Source organism: Lutjanus erythropterus, chromosome 10 (assembly GCF_056507025.1).
Source record: "Lutjanus erythropterus isolate fLutEry1 chromosome 10, fLutEry1.hap2, whole genome shotgun sequence".
Classification (NCBI taxonomy): Eukaryota; Metazoa; Chordata; class Actinopteri; order Lutjaniformes; family Lutjanidae; genus Lutjanus; species Lutjanus erythropterus.
In genome coordinates this window covers 825,805-844,452 of record NC_139326.1, presented here as the reverse complement: position 1 = coordinate 844,452, position 18,648 = coordinate 825,805, and the positions used below count along the sequence as shown (strand labels likewise).

The following is an 18,648-nucleotide window of genomic DNA, read 5'->3' as shown; positions in this document are numbered from 1 at the left end:
AAGTACAGTAACAAAGTATTTGTACTTAGTTACTTCCCATCACTGTATACTAGCATTCAGATTATTTTTTTACAACAAAAGAAGAAATGCAACAGTGCAAATGTACTAAATTAGAAGTTAATGTCCTTCATCCAAAATCTGAAGTTTGAGTACAAAAGGTGACCTGATACTTTAACATGTGAGCAGTGTTATAAAAATATATTTCATAAATCTGATAATGTGAAGTCAGTTATTCATCTGTTTTCTCGTCAGATGAGTTTGTTTGATCAGAAAGTGACAGAAACGGGAAGTAGAGAAGGATTAGAGAAGTTAGAGGAGGAAACATCAGCTGACTGAAAGAGGAAGTGATGTCACAACAGCACTGATTTGTATTCACGGTGATTCCTGGAAATCTGATCGAGCCGATGTGAAACTGACGAAGAAAGGAAAGAAAGTGTCAAAGTTGAAGTGCTGGAGAGCAGAATTCATAGAAACAATCAGGGAAGTTTTGAGTTTTACCTTAAAATGTCCTCACAGTGCAGGTATAAAACACACAAACACTGCTCTTCATAAATAAAAATAAATAATAAATAATCAGCTCATAATTATTTCATTCTTTTATTTACATAAGCTGAATAAAAAGTAAACAGGACAACAAAATAAATAACAACAATATATTTTAGTGCAATTTCATCCCTCAGCTCCAAACTATTCTGTTAAACCCCCCCAAACTGTTTTTTTTCTTAATTTATCATTTGACAGACGGATTTCCATCCTTTCTGCAATAAATAGTTTCACCTCATGTCTGTGACGATTCACCTGCAGCCCGAACCTGTCTGACTGTTTTTTTTTCCTTTGTTGGTGCATTCAAGGACACTTGGGCATTAGACAGTCAGCTGCTGATTTATGAGTTCAGCAATCAGAACATCTAAGTCAGACTCTAAAATTCACATTTCTCAGGGTCTTTGAATGCACCCGCAGAGACTCTGAGATCTTATAGTTCAAAGTTTCTCTGACTTTTAGCCTCAAGAACAACAAAAACAAGATGAAAAGAATAAAAATTTCATGTTTGTGTCCAGTGGAAAAAAAAAAAAAAAAATTAAAATCATAAACTTTTCCAAACTGACATTTTAAAAAATCAGATCACTGTTTATCTTTTCGAACTGATTCAATTATTTTTCATGTGAGAACAAGTGAAATAAATGTTAATCTGTGGTTTCATTGGACACTGACAGCCTGCTTTCTACTCTGCTAGTCCAGTCTGATCTGGTCCGGTCCAGTCTGGTCCAGTCCAGTCTGTTATAGTCCCGTCTGTTCTGGTGCAGTCTGGTCAGTGGTGGGTGTGTTGGTGCTGATGATTCCTGAGAAGTGATTGGCTGGAGCTCCTGAGCCGCCACACAGCAGCAAAGATCTCTGGAAGCAAAAACAAAGAAAATCTCAATGAGTTTCTTAGTTCCTGTGTTTTCTCTATCCTTAAATACTACAATACCCATGAGCCTCAGCCAGTTTCTGAGAACAAAACTGAATTAATCAAAGAACTGATCCATAATCACAAACTGAATGAGTTGATAAACTCAGTTTTAATCAGTTTTATCTTTAACTTCAGCTCAGTGTTGATGTGAAGCTCTGTGATTGGCTGTCTGTTGGTGCAACGCACCTTGGGAGTTGTAGTTGACTTCTCTCCTTCACAGTTTAGGTCCACAGGATTCTTGTAGCTTTGACCTTTTATCAAAGAGTCAGATGTTTTCTAACACAGATGCTCATCACAAACTGTCAGTGACACTGAATGTGAACCTGAAATCACACCTCTCAGTTTACCTACAGGTGAAAAGTGTCGCCCCCTGGTGTTTAACACAGGTGCTGTTATCTAGATTTTAAATATTGGTGCAAGTTGTTTCCCTGTGATCCCAAACTTGTCCTTTAAATGCAGGAGTGTTTAACGCCCTCGAGAGAACATATAAATGCGAGTGTCACACTGATGGAGACGCCCAGTCATCGGTGTTCTAATGATCAGATACAGACTGCTGTGGAACATCAACGGAACAAACAGAACAGGACCTAACAGGGAACCCTGAGGAACGAACAACATGGAGCTGTGTGAAATGACAGGACTGATATCTGGTGGCAGTTGGTGGTGCTGCAGCTTTCAGCATCATGGAGGTCACATGACACGATACTGTGGTAAATGACAGAACCTGAATAAAGAACCAAATTGTGAAAAAAGAGAAATGCTCCTGAACTCACCACAGCCTTCCTCTGTTTTCCTCTTTCTTTGATTTTCTTCAGGTCCTCATCTTTCTCCTTCTCCTCTTCCTCCTCCATCTCCGTGTCCTTATTGGCTGGGCAGTTCACAGACTGCTCTGTGATTGGCTCTACAGTGGCTAAGACGGCGGGGACAGTGAAGCAGGACAGGAAACGGGCCTTCAGCAGCTGGTAGGCGGGGTTACCTGAGAAGCGCTCTGCCACCAGCTGACGCACGGACACAATGAGCTCCGCCTCCTCCGCCTCCTTCACCTCCTCCATCTCCTCCATCTCCTCCATCTCCACCTGCAGGAGGTTGGAGCTGGCAGAGGGAGCTGCAGGGAGACAAAAATGATTTAAGAGAAAAACGTGAAAGACACAACAAGATGAGAAAGACATAAAAGACAGAAGACGGGGTGGGGAAGGTCAGGACAGATAAGTCCTGACCTAAGATAAATGAAGAAGAAGGGAGCGCCACCTACAGGACATCACCCCTCCCCCTCTGTACCTGTCAGGTGTGTCGGGTGTGTTACCTGGTCTGAGGTCAGAGGTGGAGTCTGGCAGGTCTTGAAGCTGATTGGTCGTCGTTTCGGTGCTGCTCTCGGGTTCGGGTTCAGTTTCAAAGTGGTCGGATTCTCTGCTCAGCAGCCGAAGGGACGCTGATGTCAGAGACTTCTTGGCCCGCAGCAGCGCACTGAGCGTGCTCAGACTGCCGACGAACGGGGGCAGGTAGGGCAGAACCACGCCTGCTCCAGGTACCTCCACCCCTCCCAGACCACTCAGCCAATCATAGACCGCCGCCTGCGACTCCACAAACATCAGGGAGGGGTCAAACTGCAGCGCCTCCCTCCTGAGGGGAGGGGGTACCATGGGGTCCGCCCTCACCGTGCCCTTACATGGCAGGCGGACATTAGAGGGAGATGTGGGGGAGCGGGAGGGCAGGAAGGAGGGGGCGGGGTTTGGGACAGGCTGCAGGAAAAAGGCTGGGGGGAGGGGCTGAGGGGGGCGGGTAGGCGGGGCATGACAGGGACTCAGACTGGGCAGGTTAATGGGGATGGACACAGCGGAAAGTTGAGGCGCAAAAGATCGTGGACTTCCAGGCAGTCGCGGAGGGGGCGTGGCCTGCTGACTGGTTAAGATGTTCCCAGGTGGAGCCGAGAACGGCGAGCTGGGTGCAAATGCCAGCTGCAGTCCTTGGGGTGGAGCTTGTGCCAGCTGGACCAGCCCAACAGGAGACATGACCCACATGGACTGACCAGGAGGTAAACACAACCCTGACAGCAGATTGGCCGGCTGGTTCTGTACGGCAACCTCCTCCTTTGAGCGAGACGTCCTAGAACGCTTCTGACGAGGAAAAGAAGATGAAGTTCTCTTTTTCTTGGCTTCAGCCTGGAAACAAAACAAAAAAAAAACGCAAAACCGTTTTAATGTTTTTCTAGCTGTGGAATTATGTATGTCCATCTTTTTGGTATTCTGTTGAAAACTGGCCCGTCTTAAGCCCCGCCCCTCTCCCCTCTGTGCTCCAATAACATTTGATCAAGCTTGATACGTGGTGAACTTCGGTCAACTTCCTCCTAACATGTTTTCTGTCCACAGACCTGCTCTGTGCTCGACTCTTCTATGTTATTAAAAAAAAACATTTTGGTTGATGGACGACCTTTTAAATGACACACATGTATAGTCACATCTTAAGTTAACTAATGTTAGCAAAACACTAGCTAACTAGTTAGCTAATGATTGGACTCGGAAGTCAGTGTCCAAACGCTTTGCTCGATAGAGACTGAGGACAGTCTCTAACCTTCGTTGTTAAAACTGGATGGAAACAATCAGAGAGTTTAAAAAAACCCTGCACCAGAACCAATCCAGTATCTTTAGGGCGGAGCTTCATATTAAGGCGGTGACATTGTGACGGGACGGACAGCATCGTGTCCTTGAAAAAATGTAAGGGGGTGTAAGTCTGTTCAGAGCCATACTCGCAGCTGAGCCCCAGATGATTGGTCGATGGCAAATATCCAATAGCTAACAATTGATGTAGATTAGCTAGCTAGTTAGCTAGCTTTTTGCTAACATTAGCTGACTTGAGATGTGACACGTGTGCCTTTTCCAGGTCCTCCAGAACATCTTAAATTCAAAATACCATATTCAAAATGTGGTTTTCTTTTATAGACGAGCTGAGCAGAGAGGAGATCTAAGTACAGAAAACAAGAAGGGACAAAGTTGACTGAGGCACCAAAAGGGGAGGGACTTAGCAAGGGTCACTTGGTTCTTAGACTGCTGAGAATAAAAGTCTCAGAAAAACGTCCACGCACAATGATGCAAAATAAAAATAATCAATAATTCCCCTCAAATGCATTAAAACTAAAGTAACAAGCCTGTTTTGAAAATACGAGGAGTAGAAACTACAGATATTTGTGATCAAATGTAGAGATGAAAAGTAAATACTCAAGTAAAGTACAGACACCTGAAAAGTATTTGTACTCAGTTACTTCCCACCTCTGGAAAAGCCGACCGCAAAACATAGAAGTAATTAACTTTAAAATAAAAATCTGTAGTGTTGACAGGAACTTAACAGACATGCAGTTCGTAAAACGGATACATGTCATCAAAGAGAATAAAAAAAGAATAAATAAATAAATAAATAAATAAATAAATAAATAACAGAAAAAAACATCCATTTCACCCAGTAATTTCACACTGGGTGCATCTCTACCTAAGGTTCACCTGTACCTGTTCACCTGCACCTTCCCGCTTCACGTGTGATTAAAACATGTCTGAAGGTCTCACCTTCTCCTGAGCGTCTTCCTGCAGAGCTCTGGCCCTCATACTCGGTTTCCGAATCCTCTTTCCTTCCTGCGTCACACCTTCGCCTGCCCCGCCCTCTTCATCAACTGCCCCGCCTACCACGTCACCTGTCCTGCCCACACATTCAGCTTCATCCTGACTGCTCGTCACTCTGGGCTGCTCCTCCTCCCTCCTTCGTTTCCCTGCTCTGGGCGGGGCTTTGGGGGTCTTTTGGGGGGCGGGGTCAGATTTACGTCGCCTGTGCTTTGTCTGTTTATGGGCGGGGCTTTGTTGACTTGAGTCAGAGCAACTGGTGGCGTAGTCATGGTCACTGTGGAAAAAAGCAGGTCGGTTTGAAGTGCAGGATGCAGTGTTGTGATTGGTTGATAGTGAAGGGGGCGGGGTTAAAATAAGGTTTTGAGTTGAGGACACAGTCATATCAGTGGGGGACGAGTTCACGGAAACAGGAGGAGGCGTAGTTTGTTGTTCTGAAGGAGGTGAAGGAGCTTCAGAGGAGACAGTGGCAGTAGGAGGAGGTCTCTGAGGAGCTGAATGGAACGTGGCCAGCTGAATAGCTGCAGGGGGCGTGGTCATTTGAGGAGTCTGAGATTCCTGCTGAGGAGGAGGGACGACAGGCTGAGGAAGACAGTTTGTGTTTTGGATCTGAGGCTTCTTTTGTGGAGATGAAGCAGATTTTTTCTTGGCTTCAGCCTGAGAGAACAAAATACAAACACAAGTCAGACTGATGACATCATATCAAGAGAAAGACGAAGTTAAAGTGCAAAGATGAACCAACAGGGCAAACCGAGTGAACCACAGACCCACAGGCTGCCTGTGAGGGATTTTAATTGGCCTTTCCTAAGTCCCGCCCCTTTGCTCTGTCCGATGACAGTTGCTGGAACGTTGGTCAAGAACATCATTTCCTGTTTCCTGTACTCAGATTTTCGCTTGTCTTTAAAAAAAAGACATTTTGAAAATGGTTCAGGTCACATCACTGTAGTCCCTGCAGCTGGCCTCTTAAAGCTTAATCACCAGACACCCAGAGGCGGATATAAACTGCAGGATCCAGCTGAACAGAACTGGCATTGCCATGTTTCTTCTTCTCAAGCTTGTCCAACCTAGCAACAGTAACTAAGACGATGGACCGTTGAGGTAATCTGATTTATTGGAAATGTGTGTGACCAAAGCTCATTTAAAAGCTGAGTAGTAAGGGCTAAAAATGTGTCGTTCTGAGGACCTGAAGAGGATTTTCAGAGGACAGTCTGACTGATTCACAGGAACTCAGTTATCAGTGAAATTAGCTCATAGGACTGCAACGGATCACAGTCATCCTGTGTTGTATCATTTTTTTGTCATTGTGGTTTCTGTGTTTGCCATGGTTACACATACCTGAGTACCACGGTGATGAGTACGTTATGGACCTACGGCTCCCTGATGAACCAGGGGCCTCTGAGAGATCAATGACATCTGGATAATTTGATTCTTTTTAAGGACTTAAAAAAGGTGTTACCTTGGCTTCTGTGGCTTCCTGCAGAGCTTTGGCCTTCAGACTCAACTTCCGAATCCTCTGTCCTTCCTTCGACATGCTGTCAGCAGATATGTCCACATCTGTATACGCCCGGCCCACATCATCACCTGCCTCGCCCACCTCCACCCTGTACTGACTGCTGGAGACACCGTGATGATCCTCTGACACCTTCAGACCCTTCCCTCTGAGCGGACCCAGGACGGAGCTCGATGAACCAGGGGAAGACTGACTGGAGGCAGATGGACTGGGGACAGGATAAGACTGGCTGGAGCAGGTGCTTGAGCTGCTGCACATGGAGGAAACAGCATGCTGATTGGACAGCGTGGAACCAAAAGAAAAGCTCTGGTTAGGTGAGGGTGGTGGAGAAACTATCAGGTTTTGAGGTTCAGGTTGTTGGCTTGAAGAGGTGGAGCTGGTAGACGTGGCGTTCAAGGGTTCTGGTACCACAGAGACAGAAGGGACATTCAGTCTGTGAGGAGTAGGAGGTGCAAGTACCGTTGCAGGAGGAGGCCTGAGCGGAGATGGAGGGGGCGGGGTCAGCTGGTGGATGGAAACGGCATGAGTTTGTGGGACAGGTTGAGGAATGAAGACAGCCGGAGGAAACGACATAGGAGACGTTTGACGAGGGATGTTGGGAGACATCTGAAGGAGAAACCCAGGGCGATTCGGTGAAGGCACTGACAGGCAGCGAGTAGGAGGAGGCACTGCCTGGTGGAAAGGAGGAGGAGGAGGAGGAGGAGCTTGTTGCAGCAGGATGAGTTGCTGCGGTTGCTGTCCGGGCAGCAGTTGTTGCTGTTTACGTGGCTGGAGCAACTGAAGTTGCTCCAGGATGAGTCTGTGTTGCTGGTCAACCTCCTGCTGCTCCCCTCTGGGGAGTCGTTGCTCCAGGAGTTCTGCTATTGTCCTCGGGTTCTTTCTAGTCTTCTGGTCTGGTCTTCTAATAGGTTCCTGTGGTGGTTTCCATAGCACCGCCTGGCTCCTCCTCCTCTCAATCATCTCCTTACAGCCCACAGAGTCCACGTTCATGCTGTGCAGGAGGAGCAGGAACATGGCAGTTGAGGAGACACGGGTCTTCTCTCCTTGCTCCCTGAGGATGTCGGCGACCGCCAGTGTGGTCTTCGCTGGGATCATCAGGTTTCCGATCCACGGCGTCACTGCTGCCTGCAGTTCAAAGTCCAGTTCCCGCTCCCTCATCTGGCCCAGGTGGGTCTGTTTGCTGGGCGGGACCGTTCCCCAGGAGGCAGAGTGCTGTTTGTTGTCTACCTGGCAGAAGAGGTGTGCTTTCAGCTGCTCTGGTGACACCATCATCATGGCCCTCCTGCCGTGTCGCTCCTCCCACGGCAGCTCTCTGGGATTTGGTCCGATGATGACAGAGCGTCCGAACGGTCCCAGGACGGTGGAGCGGACTGGTTTTCCGCTGTGGACGTGGCCTGATGAAGAAGAAGACAACTCCACCGGTCGAAAGTTCAGGACGGCGTAACTTTCTGATTTTTCAGCTGGAATCCAATCCCTAATCGGGGGGAAGAAGTATGGCTCCTCTTCTTCCTCCTCCTCCTCTTCCTCGTCCTCCTCCTCCTCCACCTCCTCAGTCCTCAATGCCTCCACCATCTCCTTTGTTTTCTTCTTATCCTCTTCATCACTGTCCATGTACTCCACCACCATCTCCTCCTCGCTGGTCACGTCCTCCTCATCCACCTCCTTCTTGATTTTCATCAGTCGTCTCCTCCTTCTCTTTTTGGCTGGGGCGTCCTCCTTCTTTATCTTCTTCTTTGGTGCCTCGCGTCTCACCCGTGGTTTTTTAGGTTTCGTCTTTTTCTGTTGACAGAGTTACAGTCAGAACATGGTCAGTTCTCATGTAGCTCAGCAGTTTGTCATCTGATTCTCCACTGTCGATGGTATTATGTGTCATACAAGTAACATCCGTCCCCTTTTGAGGACAGGAAGTCAACCCCACATGAATTATAGAATATTGTGGATTTTTTGGGTTCAAAGCAATGATCCCTAACACCATGTCCTAAGTGAATGCAATGAGGGCGACTGCCACAAAATCACTTTGACTCATTGTTTTCTGTGTCCTGACTGGCTGGGAGTGACTCAGTGTACCGCACCCTACTGTTCTGAGCTGGTCTGTTGATAGACATATTAAAAATTTACAATTTCGATACCAGTTCCTGAGCGATACTTAAACCTTTTCAACAAAAAGAAAATTACATCACGTTACAGCAGTTTCTTACTGGAAATGAAGAAGCTGTTTGTTTATGTGGCAGTAAAACAAAACAAAATATATATATATCATCTTTGAACGTGACGTAGTGATTTTCCTGCTGGCCTCTATGATGTGTCACATTGGACTAGATTTGGTATAAGCATGCTGCGTGCTGAACGGCTCACTGACACTGATGAGATTTACTTCTTCAGTTGAACTAAAAAAAAAAAATCACTGACAACAACCTACTTGCTGTCGGCTGTATTGTCATTTCCAGTGAAAAAAAACATCTAAATATCACAATAAAATAAAAACATGTCTTCTGTTTAAAGAGTACAAATGTAGGAAGATTATCCACCTTTTGCCTGAGTGGTTTTGTCTCCTGTCGGATCTTGAGAGCACAGCTGATAGTTCTGTGGTTTGATTACATGAGTGAATATTTAATGCGTTCAGCGTGGACTGAGGCTTATTTATCCTAAACATTTGATTCAGATACAGATAAAGACAGAGACCTCTGGTTGTACTCTGTGTTCGTTTCGTCTGTGTTTCTACTCGTTTTCTGAAAATGTACAGATGCAGACCAGACAGAGCAGCAGTACCACTGTTGGTCATAGGGGGGCAGTGCAGGGGTGCAACTACCTACTTTCTGAGGGGTATGCAGACACATTACAGGCGCCTTCGTACCTGATGTCATCACTGGTCTCCTCTATAGCAGATGTCGTCACTGACCTCATATCTGTCTCCTTCACCCCTTGGCTGTGTTTTTCTCCGCTAATTCATATGGTCAAACAAGCATTGTTTAATATCTCTGAATAAATTACACATCTTGCTAATGCAATTTTCAATATAAATAATATTTAGAAATGAATCACTTGATATCAAGTGACTGTTCCTACACTTCCACCTAATATCAGACCAACCTGTCGCCTTCCCCTGTCTCTCCTGATTCTTCTCTTCTTTCTCTCCATTCTCACACCTGAATCACATGAACTTTGTGTTAAGGAGGTTTAAAAAACACAGCAGTCAAACCACATATAAAAAACGTGAAATTTTAATTTAAAATTATATTCGTATTGGATCAGTTTGGAAATCCTTTGGAGAAATCAGTTTTTAAATAAACTCAATAATATCTCATTGGAAACAAATCTAAAATGTCACTAAATGAAATCATATTCATGACATCTAAATACTAAGTGACGTTTTGAAAGAATGAAAAACGTGTTTCAGTATCAGATCCTTCCTCCCACAGCTGATCTGTGGTTTTACTAGTAGTAGCTTTAGCTAACCTGAATATTTACAAGCCTCATCTTGATACACTGACATAACTTACCCACCGTCTTTCAACCACTTTGAAAAGCTTTTTTTCATCCCTCCGAAAGATTTCTCCTTCTCACTCTTCCGTTTTCTACTTTGTGCCCCTGAGAGCTTTTCTTTTCTGCCTCTCCATCTTTAGCTCCCTGTCATTTGATGTGACAACACGAAGCAAATGAAAAAAAAAAAAACCCCGCTCCAGCGTGTGCTCGAGGCGCCTAATTAGTGACATGCCCCTCTGTTATTGATCATATCATTTACATGTGCATAAACAGCTGTTAAATACAGAAAATGCCGACTCGAAATAATTTTTCCCCCCATCACTTTGGCGCCCCCTCTAGCGTGGCGCCCTATGTGGCACGTATAGTGCATACCCACTTTTTGCGAGAGACAAGACATGAGTCTAACTTTTGACCCTGATCTGCGCCCTCTAGTGGACGTTTGAAACAGACTGATCTGTTTTCATACATCAAGGGGGTGGAAATGAGTGAAGCACCATTTCAGTGGAAAAATTATTTTCCTTTTGTTTGTTTGGAATGTTTTGTACAGTGCTTCAAATGCAGCTGCTGCCATTTTGTGACACTTATATATTACTACAGAATACAGTTTGTCTGAAATACCATGTTTACCTGCCCCCCCCCCCCCCCCAAACGAGAACAGGTGAGTGTACCTCAGCAGGAGAACGGAGTAGTTGTTTGCTTAGTGTCCTCCAAGCTCGAAGACATTGAGCGTCAACACGATGAGGAATCTCAGCAGCAATCTTCGCCCAGCGACCTGACACAGATACACACACACACACACACACACACACACACACACAGATACACACACAGATACACACACAGATACACACACACACACACACACACACACACACACACACGCACTTTGACATTATCCAGGTCATGTAAACGTGTTAAAATAAAACCCCTACATTTCTCAGCTCATGACGTTTCCTAAAATTTGTTAATTAATCGTCTAGTGAATTATGAATTATTTTTATTCCCCATAAAAAGAGCCGTAAAAGGCTGCCTCTACATTCACACCACGTCAGGTTGCCTAGCAACACCCATGGTTTACTCATGGCCACTTATTGATTATGCAGTCCCACCAGGAAGTTGAGATGTTGCGATCGCAACAACTCACGCAAATTCAACCAATCCCTGTGAATTCTGCACAACTTGCAAGTTTTTCCAAACTCCACAACTCGTCTGCAAATTTGACCAATCACTGCAGGTTTCTGCAAGCTCCACCAATCAGAGCAGTCCCCTGTGCAAACCTCATGTGCTTACACCTCAGTGTTTCTTTATTTCCTTTTTTTTGTATTTATATTTTTTCTTATTTTGTCACAAGTATTGCAAACAACACACAACTTGTTGTAGTTACTGACATTTATCAAAGCCCTGTGCACTTTTGAAAATAATTTTGTGCTGTTTTGACTGAGTTTGTACTCCAGAAGGATCTTACCCCTCTGGTCTTCATCTACAAATAAAGCAGATTTTTTTTTTAGAATTTTTGTAATCCTGGGTCGGATTGATGAAGCAACTTAAAATGCTCAGAGCAGAGTGCAGTTTTGTTCTTTCTGGAACATGTTGCATTTGACTTTTAATGAATTACTCAAAAAGCTACTTTTTTTCCATTTTCACTTGGTCCTTCAGTTTATTTGCAAAAAATGCCTAAAAACATTGCAATTCTTTTTTTTTAGAAAAGCTGTTGTTAAATCGGTGCCACAACAATCCCAGCAAAAACCTGCAAAGAGAGAGAAACATAAACGTCTGAGAGACACCAACAGCCTCAAGACAGGAGTGAAGAAAGTGTTAAGAGAAAGTTTTACTTTACTGTATCAGCACTCATTTTCCAAAACAGAGGCCATTTCTACACGTTAAAGAATTAAAGAACACCTTTAAAAGCCCTCCGTCAAAGTGAAGCGCAGTTTGTGCATTTATTAGATTTACAACGTCAATGAATTATAACATTAATTATGAATCAGTAGCAGTTGGTGTGTGTGTGTGTGTCTGTGTGTGTGTGTGTGTGTGAGACCCACCAACTCCATGTTTCTCCACCAGCTGCAGCAACAGCTTTTTCTCCTGTTTGTCAAACGGTCCTCTCTTTGTGTCCGCCTTCAGACAGTCATAATATCTGCACACACACACACACACACACACACACACACACACACACACAGGTCAGTCACATGTTCAAGACAGAAAAAATATTTATCATCACAACTGACCTGTTTAAGGGATAGTTTTCACTCAAAAATGAAAATTCAGTTATTATCTACTCAGCCTCAGTCGGGTTTTAGTGTTTTTCTGGACTAAGAACAAAACCCGACCTTCAGTCAAAGTATAAGTAGTATAACTGAATCTTCATTTTTGGGTGAACTATCCCTTTAAAACAGGGCTGTGCATATAGTTTTGGCCACATGGTGTAACTTTTCTCTGAGATGTCTGGGCAGTAAAAAGAAAATAAGGAGCGTACTGAAGGTAAAAACAGTCAAACAGAAAATATGGTGAACTTTAAAGTGGAGTCAGAAATGTTTCAACTTGAGTGTCTTCAGATGTGGAAAGTAACTAAGTACATTTACTCAAGTATTGTACTTAAGTTTTGAGATGGTTACACTTCAGTATTTCTATTTTCTGCTGCTTCATACTTTTATTGCACTACATCTCAGATGGAAATACTTTTACTTCAGTCCATTTATCGTTCCTGAAGTTAAAGATGTGATTTCTTCCAGCTCTGTGAGAGTCTACTCCGCCAACACAGACAGGAAACAGCTGGCCGTCATGAATGACTTCACTTCCTGTCTGACACACAGACACCCTCTGTCATCCAATCATGTCCCACCTGTCTCTGCAGCCGCTGTCAGTGCGTCCTGGAACATCCAACCTGATCCTCCACCAGTCCTTCTCTCCGTAACGAGCCACAGCCTGCAGCAGCAGCTGACAGACAGACAGAGAGTCAATCAATCTGTCAATTATTTCTTTAATCAATCGATTAACTGATCCTGTCACAATGTTGTCATCTGAAAAACAAGTCTAAAAATAGATCCAACCATGTTTGGAACTGCTGATCATTTTATCAATTAGTTGTTTGATGTAGTAGTGCAGTCAGAGTATGAGGTCATGTATTGTGCAGGTAGTGGGTGTGTCCAGTCTAAGCCCCGCCCCTTCTGGACTACCTGGTCCTCCTGTGGGGTCCAGGGTCCTTTCTTCAGACTTGGGTCCAAAACCTGGTTCCACCTGTAGATGATCTGAGCCGGGTCACGACCCTCCATGAAGTAGCTCACTGACAGACAGACAGACAGACAGACAGACAGGTCAACAGAGAGACAGACAGACAGGACAACAGACAGATGGACAGACAGACAGAAAAACGGACAGGTCAACACAGAGACAAACAGACAGACAGACAGGTCAACAACAGACAGACAGACAGGTGTTAGTTGTTGTGTAGCAGTCAGTAACGGTCAGTGTGATGATGTCACAGTGATGTCATTACTCTGCGTGTAGGGGATGAAGTTTCCGATCCTCATCTTGTCCACCAGCTCTCGGAGCAGAATGTCTTCAGCTGGAGTCCAGCTGCCGTGTTTCAACGAGTCCGAGACAAAGCACTGGAACGTCTGAAGACACAGGAAGGCTGTCCTCCCCGTCTGAGAGACAGAGAGACAGACAGGTGAGAAGGACAGACAGGAGGACAGGTAGAAGAAGGCAATAAAGACAGTCAGGTCAGAGACAGTCTTCCTCGTTCTCCTCACCCCTAGCTCTGCAGCGATGCTCTCCCAGTTTCTCTCCTGATGTCTCCTGCTGATGTCCCTCAGCTGCTCCACCTCCTCCTGACTCCACCCACTCTTGTTGATGGACGGGTGGAGGAAGTTCTGCCAGAACCGACGGATGTCCTCTGCGTCCCTCGTCCCTTCAAACTAAGCAGGAAGAGGACGGTCTGGTGTCACTAAAGTCAGCACCATGTGATCACAATATGCTGTGATTGGATGATTTTTTCCCACCTACATCAACATTGGAGATTTTCTGCCAATCATGTTCTTCATATCGATCCCCAATCAGCTCCTCCTCCTTCTTCTCTCTGACCAATCAGAGACAAAGAACGACTCACATTAAACACACCAAACTGCTCTTTAGAGAGACAGACATCCAACACGAGACACAGTAAGACATACCTGAGCAGGTAGATCTCTCTCTCCAGACTGTCGATCTGTTGCCTGAGCTGCTGCTTGTCTGTCTCTCCTGCTGAAGACAGCTTCTGACTCAGGTAGTCCATCCTGGAAGACACAGAGACATTTGGATCTATTAATAATAATAAAAGCAGAAGCGGTGATGAACGGGTTCGTTGGATAGATGAGACACACAAACACACAGTCCTGCAAAGGTCGTCACATGGTGGTCAGGTGGTTCTTGGTCACATGTGGATTCGAACCCTCGACCTTTGGATCCTCAGAGACGGAGACTCACAGACTGAGACACTGAGGAGACGCGCTTCCCTCACACCTTCTTACAAGTTGATCATCAGATGTGCAAAACTGCAACATTTTTATCTGTTTAAACTTAAATCTCGTACAAAAGTCAAAATGCTGAAAAAAAAAAAAAAATCACATCATCCCGTTGGTTTCAGGTGTTTTGTTAAATATTTTGTCAACGTTTCATCAAACATTGAAAAGTAAATGTTGTTCATACAGAACAAATTACAGCCAGATATTAAATCTGACTGCAGACTCACAGTTTGATCTGAAACTCTTGATGTCGACCATCTGCAGAACGTCTGTGGAGATTTTGGTCGGATTTGAATGAAGTTTAATTGATTTTTCTTGTTTGTAAAAATGCAGAGTGATGGACTTTTGAATCGACCACAGGAGACAAACTTTAGTCATAATTCAGCAGCTTTGTTGAAGAAACTTCAGCTCTGTAAGACGTACGGCTGGTTTTTACAAGTCTGGACTGTCGACTGTCCACAATTTAGATTTGCTGTAATAAGTCCCGCCCACTTTGATAAATTATTACCAAAATTTATCGACCGAGTCATGACCTGAGATCTTGCAAAAGAACTTTTGTGGTGCCCTCTACAGATGAAATGCTATGCACTTTTATGACATTCACTTAGCGAACACTCCAGAATACATGTCTTGATTTTCACGTTGATACGTCGCTGCATTCAGAAGATTTTAGAAAATTATCTATTTCAATAAATAGATTTGGCTCATAAAATCCAAACTGATCACTGAATCAAAGTTCCTTTAATAAATTTAGATTAGTAAAGTCTGTAGATGATGCTGAATCATTTTCAGGACAATCGACCCAACAGTCTAAGACGAGAGTGCAAAAGTAAGTTTTTCAATAAAACTGAGAACAAGTCATAAAAGTTGACAAAAGATGCAGATTGAACGATTAAAACAGACGAAGAATTTTGAATCTGTGCTCAGCCATTTCCACCTTGAGGTCACTGAGTGTAATTTTTGTTGCCTGAGCAGTGGGTGGAATTTGAAACCCATCTGATGAGTTTGGTGAATTTTGGTCTCATGGTTTTTGCTACACAAACGTTTTTAACAGAGAAAAACACCTGAGGAGTTTCTGAGTTACCTGGACAGTTTTGGTTGGATGAGTTTCCTCAGACTGTCTGTGGTCACTGAGTGGATCAACAGAGTTTTCTGCCAGCTCTCCCCTGAACACACACACGCACACACACACACACACACACACACACACACACACACACGCACACACAGACTTACAGAGTTAATATTTATTTACAGGTGTATGAGTGAGTTAATACATGTATCACTCTCACATTATAAATAAATATTTGATTTGGTTACATCGTCTTAGTTTCAGTATGTTGTGATCCAGACAACCCGTCATCCTGCTGGCCTTCTCCTTTGTCTCCTGATTGGCTGGAGGACCCTGGAGACACATAAACACAGCATCTCATTGGTCAGCTGTCAACAGGTAGACTGTCAGTCTGTATGACTGACTATCTGTCTCACCAGTCCTGTCAGTTTGTCCTTGAAGTACGGTTTGAGGAAGCGTCCCAGGAACATGTTGATTGGCTGCTGGCAGGAGGAGGGGGGCGGGCGAGGTTCTCTGGAAGACTCTTTGATTGGTCCAGACAGCTGAGACATCACCTCCTCCTACAGACAGAATAAAACCTTCATTATGACAACTGACCTGCAGAACTGACCTGCTGTCTGTGGTTGTGTTATCAGCACTGACCTGCTGTCTGAGGTTTTGTGTCAGTAGTGTCTCCAGTTGGTCCAGAGTCTCCTGAAGCACCTGCTGGTAGACGAGGTTCATCTGAAGACACGAGTCCACTGACAGAGACAGACCCAGTTCACTCTGCACCCAACAGACAGACAGACAGACAGACAGACAGAGTTAGATCAGTACTGACTCGTCTGTAACGCACAGATGTTGTAGAGCTGATTTTAGAGTTACTGACCTCGTCACTGCTGCTGCTGTCCTCATCTGAACAGAAACCACAGACAAGAACAGACACAAACTGATTATGATGATTATCGTCTATTAATGTTTAAATGGAAAAAGACACAGACTGTTTGCTTTTTTAGTATAAACATGTTCTTATAAACATGTTATTAACATGTTCTCACTGTTATTAACATGCATCCTGGGTGATCCAATCACAAGTGAGCAGCTCTGAGAACATCGCTTCACTCCTGTCATTAGAATGTGTCTTCACATGTGCCTCAGTGACCACTTGTGATCAGATCAGCAGGATGGGTGTTATTACAGGTGTGAACATGTTATTACATGTGTGAACATGTTATTACAGGTGTGAGCATGTTATTACAGGTGTGAGCATGTTATTACATGTGTGAGCATGTTATTACAGGTGTGAACATGTTATTACAGGTGTGAGCATGTTATTACAGGTGTGAGCATGTTATTACATGTGTGAGCATGTTATTACATGTGTGAGCATGTTATTACAGGTGTGAACATGTTATTACAGACGTGAGCATGTTATTACAGGCATGAACATGTTATTACAGGTGTAGACATGTTAATACCTGAGAGTTCTGCTAGCAGAAACTCACAGAAAGACAGACAGGTACCTGACACACAGATGGGACTATGTGGTCCCAGGACGTTCTCCAGGTGTTGGATCTCCCTCTGGATCTTCTCTCTTTGAGCCAGCAGACCTGCTGAAGACTGAACACACACACATACACACACACACACAGTGTTCTCTGACTCATTATTAGTAATAAAAAGAAAAGTTTCAGCATCTGCAAACTCACAATGTTGTTGTAAAACTGGAGTGGTAACTGGTGTGTGTGTGTGAGGGAGAGGGAGAGAGAGAGAGAGTGAGTGTGTGTGTGTGTGTGTTACCTGTCCTTCCTCCTTCTCCTCCACGTCATCATCATCTGATTCATCATCTGACAAAGAGACACAACATCACTGTTAGAGAGACACAGACAGATATAAACACAGACAGACGACAGATAGACAGGTACCTGTCTCACTGCTCAGCAGCTCCAGCTCTGTGAGTGTCGCAGACAGATTCTGTTCCAGCTCCTCCACCTGTCGCTGGATCCTGTCTCTCTCTGCTGACAGAGAACCAGACATGTCTGCACACACACACACACACACACACACACACACAGACAGGTGTGACCAGGTATGTACAGTCACATCCTGCAGCACCTGAGCACCAAATGAACAAGATTAACCCGCCGCTGAAAATAGTCCCCAACTAATGCAGTGTTTGCTCTGTTGGCTGTACAGAGAGCAGCTGATCCTTTTCAAACATGCAGCTGTGTTCAGTTTCTTTTACTGTTTCTACTCTGCTAAAGAAAGAAAGTAGTTCCCAGGTCTGTAGATTAGAAAATGATTAAATTATACACGAAATGCCTCCTAACAAATGAAAACATCTGCATTGTGCTTTAGGTTAAGTAAAAGTTAAGCAAAAGACAACACGATTATTATATATGACGATATAACATCACGTTATCTGGTCTCAAATCATGATAGGACTTTATATCGACATACTGCCCAGTACTAGTTTCAACACAAACTGAACTCCACCTGATCCACATCTAATCTCAACAAACCACAACTGTGACATATATGATATGTGATCATTGATACACTCTGTAGTACTGACGGTGCAGCACATACTACTATAATAACTGTAGTAACTGTAATAGTAACTTTAATAGTAACTAGAGCTGCTGGTCTTCCAGACACTGTTTGGACTGATGCTAACATTAGCGGCTAACACAAACACTCGCTGATACAATTTAACTCTTTCTGACCTTCAGCGGCCTCCGTCTGTCCTCCTCTGTCTCCGGTCTCTTCAATAAATCTTCTATTGGACTTTAATTTTTGTCTTTATCGTGTCTTTACTTTCTGCCTCCACGCGCCAATCAAGGCATTTCTGTTGTTAACATATTACCCGGCATGCTGTGCGGCGGGACCGTTTCTCCCGCGAGCTTTCACCGTCCACACTCAGTTCCGCTTTAAACGATTTGAATAAAACACAAACTTTGAGACTTTATCCGTCTGATGTTTTATCTGTCTGTGATTTAAACCAACAGACAGACAGACAAACAAACAAACAACACCATAAAACC

General features: G+C 44.3%; 1 protein-coding gene across 1 annotated transcript; it reads right to left on the bottom strand.

The window, feature by feature from the left end:
* Positions 1-1,255: 1,255 nt before the first annotated feature.
* snapc4 (small nuclear RNA activating complex, polypeptide 4) lies at positions 1,256-18,608 on the bottom strand. The gene is made up of 22 exons (XM_084727755.1): positions 18,331-18,608; positions 17,530-17,643; positions 17,405-17,451; positions 17,128-17,224; positions 16,494-16,519; positions 16,268-16,390; positions 16,042-16,185; positions 15,874-15,958; positions 15,638-15,719; positions 14,224-14,325; positions 14,057-14,129; positions 13,804-13,968; positions 13,548-13,698; positions 13,228-13,334; positions 12,894-12,988; positions 12,091-12,185; positions 10,717-10,820; positions 6,512-8,344; positions 5,005-5,712; positions 2,754-3,609; positions 2,224-2,555; positions 1,256-1,392 (listed from the first exon to the last, which is right to left on the bottom strand). Exons 2-22 carry the CDS (start codon positions 17,639-17,641, stop codon positions 1,279-1,281), a joined length of 5,451 nt encoding a protein of 1,816 aa, XP_084583881.1. The 5' UTR covers positions 17,642-17,643; positions 18,331-18,608; the 3' UTR covers positions 1,256-1,278.
* Between the last annotated feature and the right edge of the window lie 40 nt (positions 18,609-18,648).